Source organism: Saimiri boliviensis, chromosome 1 (assembly GCF_048565385.1).
Source record: "Saimiri boliviensis isolate mSaiBol1 chromosome 1, mSaiBol1.pri, whole genome shotgun sequence".
Lineage (NCBI taxonomy): Eukaryota > Metazoa > Chordata > Mammalia > Primates > Cebidae > Saimiri > Saimiri boliviensis.
This window is the reverse complement of record NC_133449.1, coordinates 259,235,980-259,253,425: the sequence shown is the minus strand read 5'-3', so window position 1 is coordinate 259,253,425 and position 17,446 is coordinate 259,235,980. Positions and strand designations below refer to the sequence as shown.

General features: G+C 36.4%; 1 protein-coding gene across 5 annotated transcripts in view; it reads left to right on the top strand.

Moving 5' to 3' along the window:
• NNT (nicotinamide nucleotide transhydrogenase) overlaps positions 1 to 17,446 on the top strand; it is a 92,232-nt gene that overhangs the window by 42,488 nt on the left and 32,298 nt on the right. For all 5 annotated transcript variants that reach the window (XM_074386054.1, XM_010336627.3, XM_003925878.4 and 2 more), the window contains 9 exons: positions 248 to 439; positions 1,323 to 1,476; positions 4,797 to 4,958; positions 6,589 to 6,699; positions 7,858 to 8,003; positions 9,131 to 9,326; positions 11,917 to 12,150; positions 13,504 to 13,664; positions 16,021 to 16,200. In XM_074386054.1, the coding sequence (XP_074242155.1) occupies positions 248 to 439; positions 1,323 to 1,476; positions 4,797 to 4,958; positions 6,589 to 6,699; positions 7,858 to 8,003; positions 9,131 to 9,326; positions 11,917 to 12,150; positions 13,504 to 13,664; positions 16,021 to 16,200 (1,536 nt within the window). The remainder of the gene's footprint in view (positions 1 to 247; positions 440 to 1,322; positions 1,477 to 4,796; positions 4,959 to 6,588; positions 6,700 to 7,857; positions 8,004 to 9,130; positions 9,327 to 11,916; positions 12,151 to 13,503; positions 13,665 to 16,020; positions 16,201 to 17,446) is intronic.

The following is a 17,446-nucleotide window of genomic DNA, read 5'->3' as shown; positions in this document are numbered from 1 at the left end:
CAGTGATTTATGAGGGGGTGTTTATTTCTTTAAATATTTAAAGCCATCGAGACCTGAAATTTTAAAATTAAAAATAGGCATATTTAACGCTCCTTTTGAAATATGTATTTATGTTTATGGGCATATCTGTATAGTTATAAAGATATATAATTTGAAAACTTAGTTACTGAATATGAATGAGAATTGTCCTAGAATGAATGTGAACATAGGGTGATAGACCTTTTTGACTATAATTTTGTTCGTTTAGGGAATTACTCACATAGGCTACACAGACCTGCCCAGCCGAATGGCCACTCAGGCTAGCACCCTATATTCCAACAACATCACCAAACTCCTGAAGGCCATCAGCCCGGACAAAGATAATTTTTATTTTGATGTGAAAGATGACTTTGACTTTGGTACGATGGGTCATGTCATTAGAGGAACTGTAGTGATGAAGGTAAGTAAAGAGATCTACTTCTTCCTGTGCTTTTAATGTATATTTGTTGTAGGATTTTGTTTATGGGAGAATCCTATTTTAGAATTGAGACATATTTTAATAAGGCATTGGTATGCCAGGTTTATGCTGGCATAAAACATATTTGAAAATGTTTTGAAATGCAGAATGATTTAAAGAAAAATATTTCAAAGACTTAAAAGTACATGACTTGCCAAAACTGTACACTGCCTTTGAAAAATGGAGAATGAACAAACAAATTGAAAAAAGTAAAAAATATTTCCCCCACTTATCTGCTTTTTTTTTTTTTTTTTTTTTTTTTTTTTTTTTTTTTTTTTGAGACGGAGTTTCGCTCGTTACCCAGGCTGGAGTGCAATGGCACGATCTCGGCTCACCGCAACCTCCGCCTCCTGGGTTCAGGCAATTCTCCTGCCTCAGCCTCCTGAGTAGCTGGGATTACAGGCACGTGCCACCATGCCCAGCTAAATTTTGTGTATTTTTAGTAGAGGCGGGGTTTCACCATGTTGACCAGGATGGTCTCGATCTCTTGACCTTGTGATCCACCCACCTCGGCCTCCCAAAGTGCTGGGATTACAGGCTTGAGCCACCGCGCCCAGCCCACTTATCTGCTTTTAAGGGTTTGATTTGCATTCTTGTGTATATGTCCCATACACATACAAATTACATATTTATGTATGTATGTGTAACACGGATATTAGTATTTATATACACATTTGACATATTTATATAAAATGTTACAAATGATATGAATTTATATAAAATTATATTTAAAAGAACAGGGTTTTAAAAAGTAGTAACCTATTTTAAGCAATTTTAAAATGCTGGATTGGCTTTTTAATATGTACTATTTTCTAATATCTGTTAGGATGGTAAAGTGATTTTCCCAGCTCCGACACCGAAAAATATTCCTCAGGGTACCCCAGTAAAACAGAAGACAGTGGCTGAGCTGGAAGCTGAAAAAGCAGCTACCATTACACCCTTCAGGAAGACAATGACATCGGCTTCTGCATATACAGCAGGTGAGGATACTATTTAACCAGGGTTTAGTCCTGATTGTTTGATTTTGCAAGTAATATATTAATTGTCAAAATTAATAAATGAAATGCTGTTGTCTTTTTTGGATTCCATTGGTAATTGGGCCTGATAGACTTGATTTTTCAGTAGTGTGTTATTTGTCCCACCTCTACAGAATTGGAGATTATTTACTGGACTCAATAAATAGAGGCACTGTGCTAAATACTGGAATGAAAGCATGAAATAATATGCAGGCAATACACATTTTTCCTTTTATAGAAAACATTTTAAATACAGTCTTTTATATATGTTAAAAATATACCTATTATGTATATGTATGCACTGTGCTAAATACTGGAATGAAAGCACGAAATACTATGCAGGCAATAAACATTTTTCCTTTTATAGAAAACATTTTAAATACAGTCATTTATATATGTTAAAAATATACCAATTGTGTATATGTATTTTTGAGGTAGAGTCTTTCTTCATTGTTCAAGTAGCAGTGCAGTGGTGTGAATATGGCTCACCATAGCCTCAACTTCCTGGTGTTGAGGAAGGAAGTTTCCCACTTCAGCCTCCTGAGTAGCTGGGACTACAGGTGCATGCCACCATGCCCAGTTAATTTTTGTATTTTTTTTTTTTTTTTTTTTGTAGAGATGGGGCTTCACCATGTTGCCTAGGCTGTTCTTGAACTCCTGAGCTCAAGTGATCCTCCTGCCTTGGCCTCCAGAGTGCTGGGATTATTTCTACATCAAATATATTGAGAAGTGATGTATGCCATATTTTGCTGGTGTTAAATGCATATAAGTTTAATTATGTTTTTTTCTATTCTTTGTAAAATATCTGCTGTGATTATCTACACATGGATAAGACTAGGGAACCAAATGTTTGCCTTAAAGAATATATTCTACAATATAGGCTATAGCCCATGAACATTTGACTAACATTTTAAGTTACTCAACTTGTAAAAGTATTCAATATTTTCATTTAGATCTCTTTCTTTACAATTTGACATAAATTCTTTGTTTTTAAATTCATCTTCACGAAAACATTAAATAATTTATTGTAAAGTGGTGATTAGTATTCATCCTGACTATATTCATTGTTAGAGACTGAAATATGAATATTTGATATTAAATTAATTTCTGTCTCAAAGAATGAATTAAAAATGTTTAGATCTATTCAGAGCCAAAACAAAAACAAAACAAATGCAAACTATAAAGAATTAAGGACCAGCACCAGGCACATAGAATTCTTGTAGACTCAGCATTCTCTAAATTCCCATGTGAGGCCAGATGTTTTAAAGCTAAACATGTAACTCTCCTTGAATAAAGAGCAAGTTTCAGCAAAATGACTGAAAAAGCCTCTAGCTGTGAATACTGTGAGTAGATGAAGCAGTGTCCCTATTTGCACTCATTTGTTAAAAAAAAAAAAAAAAAGAAATGAGGTTATTGTGTTGTACATGGAGCGTATTATGAGTAGGATTGTAAATTTCCATTTCTCTTTCAGATTCATGAGGAAATGTAGTGAGGCACACATATAATGATTTATTTTTCTAGATTTCTCTTATATTTCTTGAATCAGGGCATATTGCCTCTTAATATATATGACAGTAGCATATTCCAGTGAATAAAAGAATAACCTTATATGTGGTTTTCCTTACCTTAAACGTCCTTTTTTATATTAAAAATAAACATTAAAAAAAATTAGGAATGTATTTAGAACAGCATTCTTCAAAGAATATGATTTGCTTTCTCTTCTTTCTTTTGTCAGCCTTTCTCTTCCTCTATCATACAGACTATAGAAATGTAGTCTGACATACATTACTAAATATATTATAGAAAAGACATCAGTTTATTAAATAGTTGATAAGAAAACCTTCAGATGTATGATGCAACTTCTCTCATAGATGTCTAAATCAAAGGATTGTGGATTGTGATAAGATAGTGCTTCTTGACTAATATGGCCTTAGTAATAGCTGGCATTTAGTGAATTGTAGGCATTGTGCTAAATACTTCACATGCCTTAGCTCATTATTTTTTACAAAAATTCAGCGAAGTGGGTATATTATTATTTTCTTTTCCAGATTAAGACAGAGAGGGTTAATAATTTTGCATATGAAGACACTGAAGCACAGAGAGGTTAAGGAACTTGCCTGAGATGACATAGCTAGGGAGTAGCGGAACCAGGATTCAAACCAGACACACTGACTTAAGACAACATATTCTTATTCACAACCCTCTACCACTTCTCTAATTTTTACCTGGAAGGCAAAACAATGTTGTATCTGACTCTCTTACCACATGGTTAATGGGCTATACACTGGAACCTTGGATATATGATATGTGGGTAGGAAAATATAAATTAAAACTACAGTCATATTGAATGATTTAACATAAAATCAATGTCATTCTGTGGATATTCCAGTGGTGCCACTTCCAAAGTAGTAGTTTATATTAAGGAAAAAGGTACCTTCTTCAGGAAAGTTAACTTCTAGCTCCCTGGTCACCCACTGTCATTTTGTTTTTACTGACCATGAGGTAACCCTTTCTTTTGTTGCAGAACAACTGTCCACATGTTTGCTATTAAGGAAGGCGATAATTAAAGATGTATGTTCAGAGCTGTTTGTATTCTGCACATTCTTAACTTAATTTGTATTTTTTTCCCTTTTCTTTGTAAAATCCTGTTTGCTGACTTGGTGTTGAGGCTAGAGCTGACTGCCCTGGCCAGCAGTCCAGCCCAGATTCAGGAGCAATTGCAAAACTTGTGTCCTGGGTGGGTAGAAGCCATATGTTTTGGGGAGGTGCTGGAGTGAATGAAATTCTTCCTACTCTTTTAAAAGCCCTATTCCTCAGCCAAACCTGAGAGTGACATAAAATTGTCCTCATAAAAGTCTTGTCTTATAAAGGTTCTGTCTTGCCCAAGTAGAAAATACCTTGATAGGTCCTCCATAGGCCTGTAATCAGGAAAAAAAAAATGCTTGTATAAACACATGTGGCATAGTCAATGAAAGTTACAACAGGGAAGAGGACAAACCACGCAGAGGAAAATGTGCAAATTGTTATTACGATGACTCATAAATATTGCTCGGTCTTTACAGCTTATTTTTGTGGTGGGGTGAGGGTGGTCAGAAAGTTGAGTTTTGTCCACAGGATTCCCGAATCCCCCCACTTCTCAACTGTCAAATGTCTAAAAAATCTGCTCATTGCTGGCAAGGGAGTGAAATTTAAAAGCATTGACTATTCCACATATTTGTGTGTGTGCTTTTAATCTTGTTGAGTTAACTAGATGTCAGCTCACACTCTTTACCCTCTTTCTCTAGGTCTCACAGGGATACTGGGTTTGGGCATTGCCGCTCCCAATCTAGCCTTTTCTCAGATGGTGACCACTTTTGGCTTGGCTGGCATTGTGGGCTATCATACCGTCTGGGGAGTGACCCCTGCTCTCCACTCGCCACTGATGTCTGTGACGAATGCAATCTCAGGTTTGTTCCTCTCTTGTTCTTCCTCATCTCAGGTTTTCATAGACTTACTTAGCTCTAGGACGCCTGTCAATGAGGTTTATGAAGTCTGTGTTTTCAAGTTGTTTTGCTTGGCATCTGAGGCATCTGCTTTGGTGATCTAAGGGCTGCCAGACTCCCAGAGGGTATGGGATGTGGGCCTGCAAAGCAAGAGGCCGTGGGAGTGTGTCAGCTCTTTGGACTGCTCTCATTTTAAGCAGTGCAGAACCACTATTTAAGCAGTGCAGAACCAAACTTCTTCCAAGTTTGATTTTTATTTTTTTTAAGGAAGGGATTCCACGGATAAAATGCGAAAACCGGTGTTCTACAGATCATAGTTGTAATATCTTATAAGCTCTCCTTGGATTCAACTCAACATTCAGCCTAACAAGGCTACAATAGGCTCTGTGTTACATCAGGTTCACCATGAAGCTATGGGATGAGAAAATGCAGCTTTCCAGTGAGGTGGCATCAGGCATTTCTGTTTGGTGCCAGTCTTTTCAGAGTTCTTGCAGCAGTCCACACAGCTGACCAGTGCTGAGACCAGCTCGGTCTTAGAGACCCCAGCCCAGGCGGCGCTGAAGGAATTAAGTAACAGAAACAAAGATAGAGTGCAAAAGTGGGATCAAAGTGGTATCGTCAGGGGTCTGCCAGCATTTCCCAGCTGACAGCCCAGAGCAGACTCTGACCCACATATTTACTCTTTGTGAACAAGTGATTATTTTTAATAAGTAGGTGCTCAGTGTTTCTTCACAGAATAAAGATAGGCTAAACAGGCAGATAGTACCTGTTCAATACTAAGATAGAAATAAGCTAAAAAACACTCTGTGAATCAACAATGGGGACAAGGTCAAATATCCTGTGTTTTGGAAGCTGGTTTAACTAGTGCTTGCTTATTCTAGCAGTTTTCTGCCTGGGGATGGCTTGGTGTTCCTTGCCATAGCCTCTCAGTAAACAACATATACTCCATCACACACATGTCAAGACCTCCTCCCAACAGCCCAGGATCTGTTCTTTTTGGCCCCTAGCAATGGTTCAGATATGAGGGAATGATAAGCATGGGAGCTGCTGGCTTGAAAGCCTTAGGGCCAGTAGTCATCTTTTATGACATTGCCATAGGCATAGCTTCCAGGATCTCTGCAGGGAACACATCTAACTCCAACAGGTACTGCAGCCAGGAAAATCCAAAGCTAGGCATCACCAGCAGGCATTTACAGTTCATGAAGAGTTTCTTCCAGTTTAGATGCAAGTTACCTGCTCAGGTCACTTTTTAACCATAAGCAGTGTTGTCTATAACACTGGTGGATTCCTATCTGTGTTAGAGGAACATAGCTAGAAAGTTAAAGGAAAGTGCAATTCCTATGCAGAAGGAGAAAAGGTTTAGTTAACCCTTTGCCCACAGTAGTAATTTGAGTGAGAATGGAGTAAAGGCATGTTGTTAACAGTCTGCATAAGGAAAATTGTATCATTTGAATGAGGGTATAAGGAAGCTGCCTTGTTTTTTGATGTTGAGAACTTTGCCCTCTATGAATCTATGTATGTGAGGTACTTCAGCTACGACACTGGATTTGGTGTTGTCACTATCGGTATTCACCATGTTGATGTTTCTTTCTAGGGCTGACGGCAGTTGGTGGGTTGGCGCTGATGGGAGGACATTTGTATCCTTCCACAACTTCTCAGGGCCTTGCTGCTCTTGCTACATTCATATCCTCTGTCAACATTGCAGGTACAGTGTCAGTGAAAGGCCTCAGAGTACTATTTTTAATGGAGACATGCAAAGCAAATATAAATCAGTATAAAATAGACATTCTTATTTTAAGAATTAGAGGCTTTAAGAATGGTCTCACTCAGACTGTAAATGCTCTTTGTGCAGGAAAATTAGTTATTTTGCCCATCTGTAATTTTTAGAAACTCTTGATAAAAGAACAAGCCCCAGTTCTCCAAAACAAACAAAACGATGTCTTGCTACAAGTTAACTGGAAAGTTATTGAATGCATAGCTTTGAATTAAGTTGAGTTAGCGCTATCACCATAACATCTATAAATGAGTATAATTTTAGATAAAATGTTAGTCTTTTGCCTTATCCCAGCTAGTGTTTGTTCCTGGAAACTGAAAGCCTAGCCCATCACTCATGTGTGAGACTCATTTGATGCTATTTTGTAGCTAAAAATTCTTTAATGTGTCCAAGAAGCCTGGTAACTGTTGATATGGTATTTTTTTCTTTTATAATTTATTATGGGGTTTTACAAAAGTAACAACCTACTAGAAAAAATACAATCTTTGATCTTTCACATTCCCACGCTTTTTGAATGGCTTTTTTCTTTTAGTCATACAGAAATAGCTTTGCCTTCCGATAGCAAATTTTTTTTCTGGATATATTTAGTGTTTTTTTTCCCACCTCTTTAATGGAACTGGCTTGAGTAATAGAATAACTTTAAATTTTGGCTGGGTATGGTGGCTCACACTTGTGATCCCATCACTTGAGGAGATCGAGGTGGGTGGATCACCTGGGGTCAGGAGTTTGAGACCAGCCTGGCCAACACGGTGAAACCTCTCTCTACTTAAAATACAAAAATTAGCCCAGCATGGTGGCACAAGCTTGTAATCCCAACTACTTGGGAAGCTAAGGCAGGAGAATAGCTTGAACCTGGGAGGTGGAGATTGCCATGAGCCAAAATCATGTCACTGAACTCCAGCCTGGGAGTGAGAACTCCATCTCAAAAAAAACATTTTTTTTTGAGGTTGCAAAATGTTACTTTATATTTATTCCTAGGTGATAAAGATGTGCTTAAAATAGAAAAATTATAGACTTTAAGAAATCATGTTGCTCAGTGAGTTCAAAGAGGTACCTCTTCACATTTTTTATTCCTTTTGCTTCGCTAAGGTGGCTTTCTGGTGACTCAGAGAATGCTGGACATGTTCAAGCGTCCCACTGACCCCCCAGAGTACAACTACCTGTATCTTCTCCCTGCTGGCACCTTCGTTGGTGGATATTTAGCTGCCCTCTACAGTGGTTATGACATTGAACAGGTAAGAGGCTCTCCGAAAGTTTTTATATTTACCACAATATTTTCTTCTCTATTGGATTTAACATTGTTAGGTTACCCTAATTCAAATTGTCAAGCAAATACAACTCTTTCAAGCAAATACAACAATAACCCTAGAAACATCTTGGTCAAACCGAGCATTCTCTTCCCCTAAGGATCAGGACCCTGGATTCTAGAGACAGATTTTTCTGGTAACTGACTTTAAATATGCGTTTATGTCTTTGTTTCAATACATTTTTCCACATGTAAAAAAGACTTAAGAAGGTTATCAGTATCTTCATTATGTACCTAGCTAGATTGTGGATTTATAATGAAGCAATTAATAAAAAATTTCAAACATTTTTATTAGGTACTATTAGTTATTTTCCTATTTCTTCCTCTACAATTCCAGCATATCATCTCTTGCTACCAAGAGATGTGATGCCAATTTATTAAAAAAAAGGATAGTTTAAACTTAATGTATAGGAAAACAGAAATAATCCAGCTGGACTTTGAAAGTTCCAACTTGTAATATAACAGCTTCAACTTTGTTCTGAACTCCCCATTTTCTATTTCTTTTCAATGACTGTCTTTTAGTTTCTTCTGTGTTTCCAACATGGAGTATTTACTGAATGAATTTTTTTTTTTTTTTTTTTTTGAGAAGAGTTGGAGCAATGAGTCAGAAAGACTTTAGTCTGAATTCAAGATTTCCAATTTACTGATCATTTGCCTTGGAGAAAATATATAACTTCTTTAAGCCTTGATTCTCTCTTTTACAAAATGAGGATAATGATTTTTCCCTCTTGTGGATCTCATGAGACTGTTACAAGTAAAACATATTGCACATTCCCTGGCACTTACATCAGGGGTTGGCTCTTTCACAGTATTTGGTCAGATTTAGTATTTTTAGATCCAATGATAACTCCATTTACATTTAGGTACTTTTATGTGTTTTCGTGCATGATATCAAATCCAAAAGAAACCAGTTTATGTAAACAATGTAATTGCAGATACAATTTAAGTATTTAATATTGTAATATTCCTAATGAGTAGGAAATATATTGAACTCTCTAAGCTAATAGACCAAAGGTTTTAGTAATCTCTCTATCTCCTCCCTTTCCCTTTGAAAAGATCATGTACCTAGGCTCGGGTTTGTGCTGTGTTGGTGCCTTGGCTGGGCTTTCCACCCAGGGAACAGCTCGTCTTGGCAATGCATTGGGCATGATTGGGGTTGCTGGAGGACTGGCAGCTACCCTCGGAGTCCTAAAACCGGGTCCAGAATTACTAGCTCAGATGTCTGGAGCGATGGCTTTGGGTGGTACCATTGGTAAGCACTTGTGGGCTTCAGCCTTTTTGTGAACTCCAGTTTCTCAATATATATTTCTGTCTAAGGTCCATATTGATGAAATAATTAAATTGCATTCATGGAAGTTGTTTCAGTTAATATTATTTTGGTGAAATTTCATCCCGGTTCATGTAATTCTCATTCAAGTACAAACATTTTAAAACACTGAGTAAGTGCATCAACTGAGTCAAAATATCCTGTACTCAATTCTTATTTTACTGGCTGTGTCCCGTTAGTTGATAATGGAATGGGGGATTGGAATCCTTATATATATACTATATATAGGCTAACTTTTGTGCTGCTGGGTATCAATAACAGCTGAAGATTCTGCTTCATAGCCCTGTTAAAAATGAAAACAAAAAAACAAAAAAACATGTGCCAGCAGAAAAACCACTGTTTTATTTAGTTTTGTGCTGGATTGTTAAACTTTCAGAAATTTTTAGGCCAGACATGGTGGTTCACACCTATAATCCCAGCACTTTGGAAGGCTTATGTGGGTGGATTACTTGAGGCCAGGAGTTTGAAACCAGCCTGGCCAACATGCTGAAACCATCTCTCCTAAAAATACAAAAAAATTAGCTGGGCATGGTGGCGTACAACTGTAATCCCAGCTTCTTGGGTGGCTGAGGCATGAGAATCACTTGAATCCGGGATGTGGAGGTTGCAGTGAGCCGTGATCATGCTACTGCACTCCAGCCTAGGTGACAGCAAGACTCTATTTGAAAAGAAATTTTTTTTTTCCAGGAATTTTGAGAGCTGGTTGTTAAACACAGCCATTATTGAATATTAAATTACATAAACTTAAAATTAAATAAATCATATTAGAAACAAAGGTAATAATATTAAAAACTCATAACTTTCTAATTAATTTACTAGGTTTTATTATCTATGCTCTTGAGGTTACTTATATCTATTGTATGTGTATAGAAGAAATGCTATTTATCAGTGGGCTGTGGTACATTTCCATTTCCTCCCAGTTCTACATTCAATGATATCACATTGGTAGATTGAAATTTAACTTGGTGGGAGTATTGGAGTGTGGAATTATATATGCAAATGCTACAAATGTGGGCTTGATTTATTGTTTTGTTTATTGTTCAGACCTGAGATAGTGATGGAGAATATGCTAATGATGGAGCTTAAACTTTAAATGTGCTTTGACTGTAGCTATGACATTGTGAACAGCACAAATAATCGAGCAAATAATCTTCCAGTATTTGAAACCTAACCTATTATCAGATTCAGCAGTGAAGTCACTCACATGGCTGACAAATGAGTGAAGTTCTTATATACCTTCTGTTGTTTTAACATCTTATTAAAGTAAATAAAAATATCCAACAATGTTTCTGTTGGAAGTATGCTTATTCATCAGTTGCAAACACTAAGTGGCTACAGATATGAGTTTAGCAAAGATCCATAAAAACATTCTATGAAAGTCAATTTATCCCTATGGAGTTCAATAAAGAACACTGTATATCTCATTATTTGAAAATTGTGTGCTAGCCACCTTTATATCAGTTAAACCTCATGTATGTGCATATGCATATATGTTTTCCTTCTGGAACTGGTTATTAAGTGTTTCCCAGTGCAACACTGGCTTTAGGCCTCCTTTTATACTTCCTCAGAAAAGCTTTGACTCATCTCTTGATAATCTCTAGAAAGGTACTTGAAGGCAAATGTTTGCACTGTAGGTTCATGGCAGGAAAACTTTTAGATATGATCTTAGCAAATACTCTGATCTGCACTCCTTGTGTATTTACTGCCCAGATTTTTGCATTTCTTTACCTTGGGACTTTGCTCCAATCTACCCACCTGAAAACCAAGGTTGTCTTCATGTTCCAGGTGTTTCTAATGTGCTCAGGGGCAAGCACTGGCTATGGAGGAGAAAGCCTGGGTTGTAATGGAGAGAACATAAGGGAATTTAATTAGAGCTTTAGTTAGTCTGAAGAAATGTTGGCTGGGGAAGGTTGGGAGTTTGTGAAAGGAAGAGGCATGCATTGATGCTGTGTGTTTGGGTTCACTGGAGTTGGGTCATGCTTAGGTATGTGGAGAAAAACTGTTGTTTTGAAAGGGTATGCAAGTTGAACATCTTTAATCTGAAAATTTAAAATACTTCAAAGTCTAAAACTTTCTGAGTGCTGACGTGACACTACAAATGGTGAATTCCACACATAAATACTTAACGCAAACTTTGTTTCACGCACGGAATCATTTAAAATGTTGTTTAAAATTACTTTCAGGCTATATGCATATGAAACATAAATGAATTTCATGTTTAGATCTTGGCACCATCCCCAAGATATCTTATTATGTATATGAAAATATTCCAAAAAAAAAATTAAAATCTGAGACACTTCTGGTCCCAAGCATATCAGATAAGGATACTCAACCTCTATACAATCGATGTCCTTACCTTCTGTACAGCCCACGTAGAGAATATTTAGCCCATACTGGGAACTAGATAATATTTATTGGTGACAGTGATGGAAATCCTTAAGGGTGATCTTTGTTGTGGTTACTCCTCAAAAGTTTGTCAAGTTTTAATTTGTTTTTGACCTTCATTTCATGACAGGATTGACAATTGCCAAACGCATCCAGATTTCTGATTTACCTCAATTAGTTGCTGCTTTTCACAGTTTAGTGGGTTTGGCAGCTGTACTTACTTGCATAGCTGAGTACATTATAGAATACCCACATTTTGCTATGGATGCAGCAGCAAATCTCACCAAGATTGTGGCTTACCTCGGCACTTACATCGGTGGCGTCACCTTTAGTGGGTCTCTCATTGCCTATGGAAAATTGCAGGGTAAGTGATTCAGCATAACATAGAGGTAAATATCTATTGTTTATGGTATTTAGGGATCCATTTCAATTTCAGAAAATACATTAACAGGGCGGAGCACAATGGCTCATGCCTGTAATCCCAGCACTTTGGGAGGCTGAGGTGGGAGGATCTTGAGCCCAGGAGTTCAAGACCAGCCTGGGGAACATAGTGAGACCCTATCTCTGCTTTTTATATAAAATAAAATATTATTATTAATAAAAAGATTCAAAAAAGAAAATACTTTAATAAAAACTGTTAGGTGAAGAGTATTCATTTAGCACTCAGAAAGTGTAAAAAATTTTTCCCCCATCCTTATCCTTTATTGATACTTATAAGTCTTGTAAAGCTTTGTAGCTGTTTCATTTGTAGACAGCTAATAGAGGAAATTAGTGCACAAAAATTTGCATAGAGGGATTAGTTGACCTTTGATAATACATGTGAACTAAATAGCATCCTCATAATCCATGGTTAGAGATGGCTGTGTAGACTTCACAGAAATGAACTTTATACATTATCCAAAATAGAAGCTTATTAAATAAATTTATGTGAGTAGTAAACAGTACTTATTTTGAAAAAACAAAACAAAACATGTTTAGGACTCAAGCCTGACAACTTTGCTGCTGGTAAAGTCAATCATGAAAATGGAAGTGGAGAAAAAACCCTACAGTGGCTGTTGTCAGTGTTGTTACTAAAAAGTCTCTAGAGAGACTAGTTTGTGATTTAAAAACATGGTCTTGCCTCTCAGTAATAAAGTCATGGAAATTAAGTGGGGAACTTCCATGAAACTTGAAAATCATAAAATAACTTCAATCTCAAACATTCTTATCTCATGCTTTGCTTTTAGGAACAAATAACAAACAAGGGTTCTTCCTCCTTGGGCTCAGTTGATAGAATCAGGAATACTAGTGTGCTAGGACTTCCTATTGAAGTTCTATTTATTTATTTTTACTTTTTATGCTTTAGTTTTGTCAGAAGTCTGGCATGCATGAAGTTTTAAATAAATAAAACCATACTTAACAACTTCCGTGTTGATTATATGTGAGAAAATCACTTTTTAAGATTTATGATAAAGAGGAAAGAAATTTGTTTTGGTATCAAAGTAGGGAAAAGAATAGTGAAGTCGAACCATAGTTTTTCTGTCTCCATTCATATTTGTATGTGTAATAATTCTAATTTGCTTTTATGTTTCATATCTGGTAATATAAAGTAATATTTTAAATATTTTATTCTAATAATAAATTTTGGTAGTTTAGGATTAAAAGACACACTTGAGAGTGTGTGAGGGGGTTTCTTACAACACATTCTGAATTCTACATTCTGTGTACTTGGCTCTAGGTCTCCTGAAATCTGCCCCTCTCCTACTGCCCGGAAGGCATGTACTCAATGCAGGCTTGCTGGCTGCTAGTGTGGGTGGGATAATCCCATTCATGTTGGACCCAAGCTTTACCACTGGCATGATGTGTCTGGGTTCTGTGTCTGCTCTCTCTGCTATCATGGTAAGAAGTCAGAGATTGAAAAGTATATTCTTAGTGAGGAACTGGGAGTATTTTGTTAGATTAAGGTCTAATCATATTTTTATCTCTTCAAGAACCTTGATAGGATAAAACTTTTAAAAATTATGTCACATGTTCATTTTTTTGGAATCTGGAGCACATAGAAAAGTATAAGAAGAATATTATTCTTTATTGCAATTTAATTGTTTATTTCAAAGTTGTCACATGAGACACCTTTACTGCTCTGGAGTCTCTTCACTGGATCAATGTGTTGGTGAACAGGAGCTTAAAAAGGCCAAGAGTTTCAGTTTCATTTATTAGGTACCTACTATGTGACAAGCCCTACAAAGTAGTGCTTCAGTGTTTATACAGTACATGTAAGATTGTCTCTGCCCACTAGTTGCCCTCACATTCTTTGGAAGATACGACATGAAATCAAATAATTAGAAAATGAAATGCAGTTTAAAAACCTTAAATGCTCAGTGAGAGAGTTCTGTGAATCCTTCAATGATAGGTTCAGTCTTCCTCTTTCTCTATTATTTTTACATTTAGTATATTGAAACACATAGTAGTTTTTAGTTGTCTATGAGGTAGTCTGGCATCTTATATCAATGTATGATGCTGTTTCATGTAGCTCTGTTATTTACTGTTACTCATGTTCTTTCAGTGTGTACTCTGTAGACAAGATTTATATTTAAGTTAAATCTGCGGTGCCTAAGACAAAGTTAGATACATAGCAATTGCTTATGAAATACTTACTGGCTCCTTGATTCAGAAACACCAAATTTATAGTGTAAAAATGACATTTATTTTTGTATGATCATGAGTTAAGTCACGATTGCAACACAAAAACTGTAGAACACTGAAAAGCAAATTAAAATCTCATCTTTATATGAACACTTATGGTCTAATTTTATTCTAGCTTATATAGCACTGATAGTTGTTTTATTTTAAACAAAAGAACAATAGTTTTGATATTTTCAATCTAATAAAGCAGAATAGGTTAACAAAGTTTCAACATAAAAGATATACAAATGTGGCCAGGTGCCGTGGCTCATGACTGTAATCCCAGCACTTTGGGAGGTTGAGGCGGGTGGATCACCTGAGGTCAGGAGTTTGCGAATAGCCTGGCCAACATGGCAAAACTCCATTTCTACTAAAAATACAAAAATTAGCCAGGCATGGTGGCATGCGCCTGTAATCCTGGCTACATGGGAGGCTGAGGCAGGAGAATCATTTGAACCCTGGAGTCGGAGGTTGCAGTGAGCCAAGATTGTACCATTGCACTCCAGCCTGGGCAACAAAGCAAGACTCTGCCTCAAAAAAAAAAAAAAAAAAAAAAAAGGATACAAATGAAAAACTTCAAGAACTGTTGTTTCTGGGAAGCAGTGAATATGATATTTAAAGTGTTTATTGGTTCTTTGAGAATATCTAAGAGAAAGTATTTTTTAAATTTATTGCTTTTGGCTTAAATGAGTAGTACATGAATATGCTCTCACTGTAACAAACAAAAAAAAGTGAAAATATGTTAAATAAAAAGCAAAAACTTTCTCCCCATCACCTTTATTCCTTTCCTGTGTTTAGTAACTTAGAGTTGTATCATGGACGTCGTTAATGATACATTATAGACATTTTGGATTATGTTATATTCCTTCAAAGAGTATTAATTATTATTTTTTATGTATGTGTTTTTATAACCAGCTAAACTCAAATTTCAAATTTTGACTGTTATGGTGGTGGGGGGGAGGTGGCGGGCAGCTGAAATCTATTGTTATTTTATCCTTAACAGGATTGCTTGGAGTCTCTCTCTCATATGTGTAGTTCAAGAGTAATCCAGAGATTTGGGTAGAGTTTATACACAGAAACTGGGACTTCCTCTCTATAACCTGTTCCTTTGTGGTATTCCCTTTTTACTTTCCAGCTGCCTTAGTGATCTTAAATGCTATCTTCAGGATCTTTAAGCCAGTAAGACTGTGGGCTTATATTTTAGTTATAATTTCTTTAATTGGTACCAACAGGGGGCTTGCCCTCAGTCTAAAGCCATAAAAACTGGAAAATTCACTTAGTGTCATGTTTTTCCAAATATAGACCCCCTCTTCAGTTTCTGTCTGCTTTTCATTACTGGAAAGTGTTTTCTTAAAATGTAGGGATTTTTTTTTAGGGAGTGGGTGGCTCAGTGTTTATAGTTGTTATACCTGTGGGAGTGTTGGTCAGAGGGGAGACACTTATTACCAGAAGTGGAACTTACATGTAAATATATTAATGGGAAAGCCAGAATAATTAAGGACCAAAATATTAAATGCCAGAGTTTTTATTTTTATGTTATTAATTTTGAGTTCTGCTTTGACTGTTGTTTTAGGGTGTGACTTTGACAGCTGCTATTGGGGGTGCTGACATGCCTGTCGTCATCACTGTGCTGAACAGCTACTCAGGCTGGGCCCTGTGTGCAGAAGGCTTCCTGCTCAATAACAATCTGCTGACCATCGTGGGTGCACTCATAGGCTCATCTGGTGCTATCCTGTCATACATCATGTGTGTGGTAAGAAACAACACATACATAAAAGAAAAGGAAATGACATTCTGAAAACATGGATGTACTTGCCATTTCCTTTATTAGCCATAGAAATGAGTATGGTAGCTTTGAATTCTCTTCAGCAGAAAAAGCAGAGTATTTCATTTGCATAAATTTTCAGGACTGCTTTTAAGGTACCCAACTGTAAAGATGGAAAATTACATAGAAAGATAAAAATTTTCTAATGCCTCTCTCCATCTGGAGATAAACACATAAGATTTTAGTTTATTTCCTTATGTATTGCATATCTGTGTATTTACTTGTCTGATCATATTATATATTGTCCTACATTTAAAAAAATGTTATGTACAATATTGTTGACTTTTATGCCATTAAAAATGCTTGTAGGCTGGTCACAGTGGCTCACCCCTGTAATCCCAGCACTTTGGGAGGCTGAAGCAGATGGATCACCTGAGATCAGGAGTTCAAGATCAGCCTGGTCAACATCATGAAACCCTGCCTCTACTAAATATACAAAAATTAGCTGGGGGTGGTGGCAGGCACCTGTAATCTGAGCTACTTGGGAGGCTGAGGCAGGAGTATTGCTTGAACCAAGGAGAGGCAGATTGCAGTGAGCCAAGATGGCGTGATTGCAGTTTAGCATGGGCAACAAGAGTGAAACTTTATTTAAAAAATGGGTTTAAAATATTATTTTAAGTGACTTAAATCTATCATATCCATCATATCTTAATCCATCATATGAATATACAAAATTAATTTCCCATTAATGCTATACATATGAAGTTGTTTGATTTTGATTTCTCCTTGTACATAAGTATATCTTTGACATTTCAGATTTTTGTCTTAAGATAGATTTCCTAGAATTTATAAGCTCATTATACTTATTGCCATGTTTCTGGAAAGGTTGTTCTAAGTTACGCTTCTATTGGTCATCTGTAAGAGTTCCTACCTTAGAAGTTTTGTGATCAGCATGATGATGTTTTCAAAAGAGAATAGAAAAAAGTTACAAGTATATCCTAGCTTTTTTGTTTGTTTGAAGTTCTCTTCCTGATGGCAAGAAGATTCTCTGCAAATATTACAATTAAAAGTTTAACTAGAACATTTTTTTCAAATTATAGATGTTATTTCTAAGTAATACTTTCAAATAACTGCTAAAGTACAAGTATGAAACTAAGTGAAACCAGAAAGTGATTTTATACTGATACATAATTTAGACAAGAAAGGGATACTGTATTAGTCCATTCTCACACTG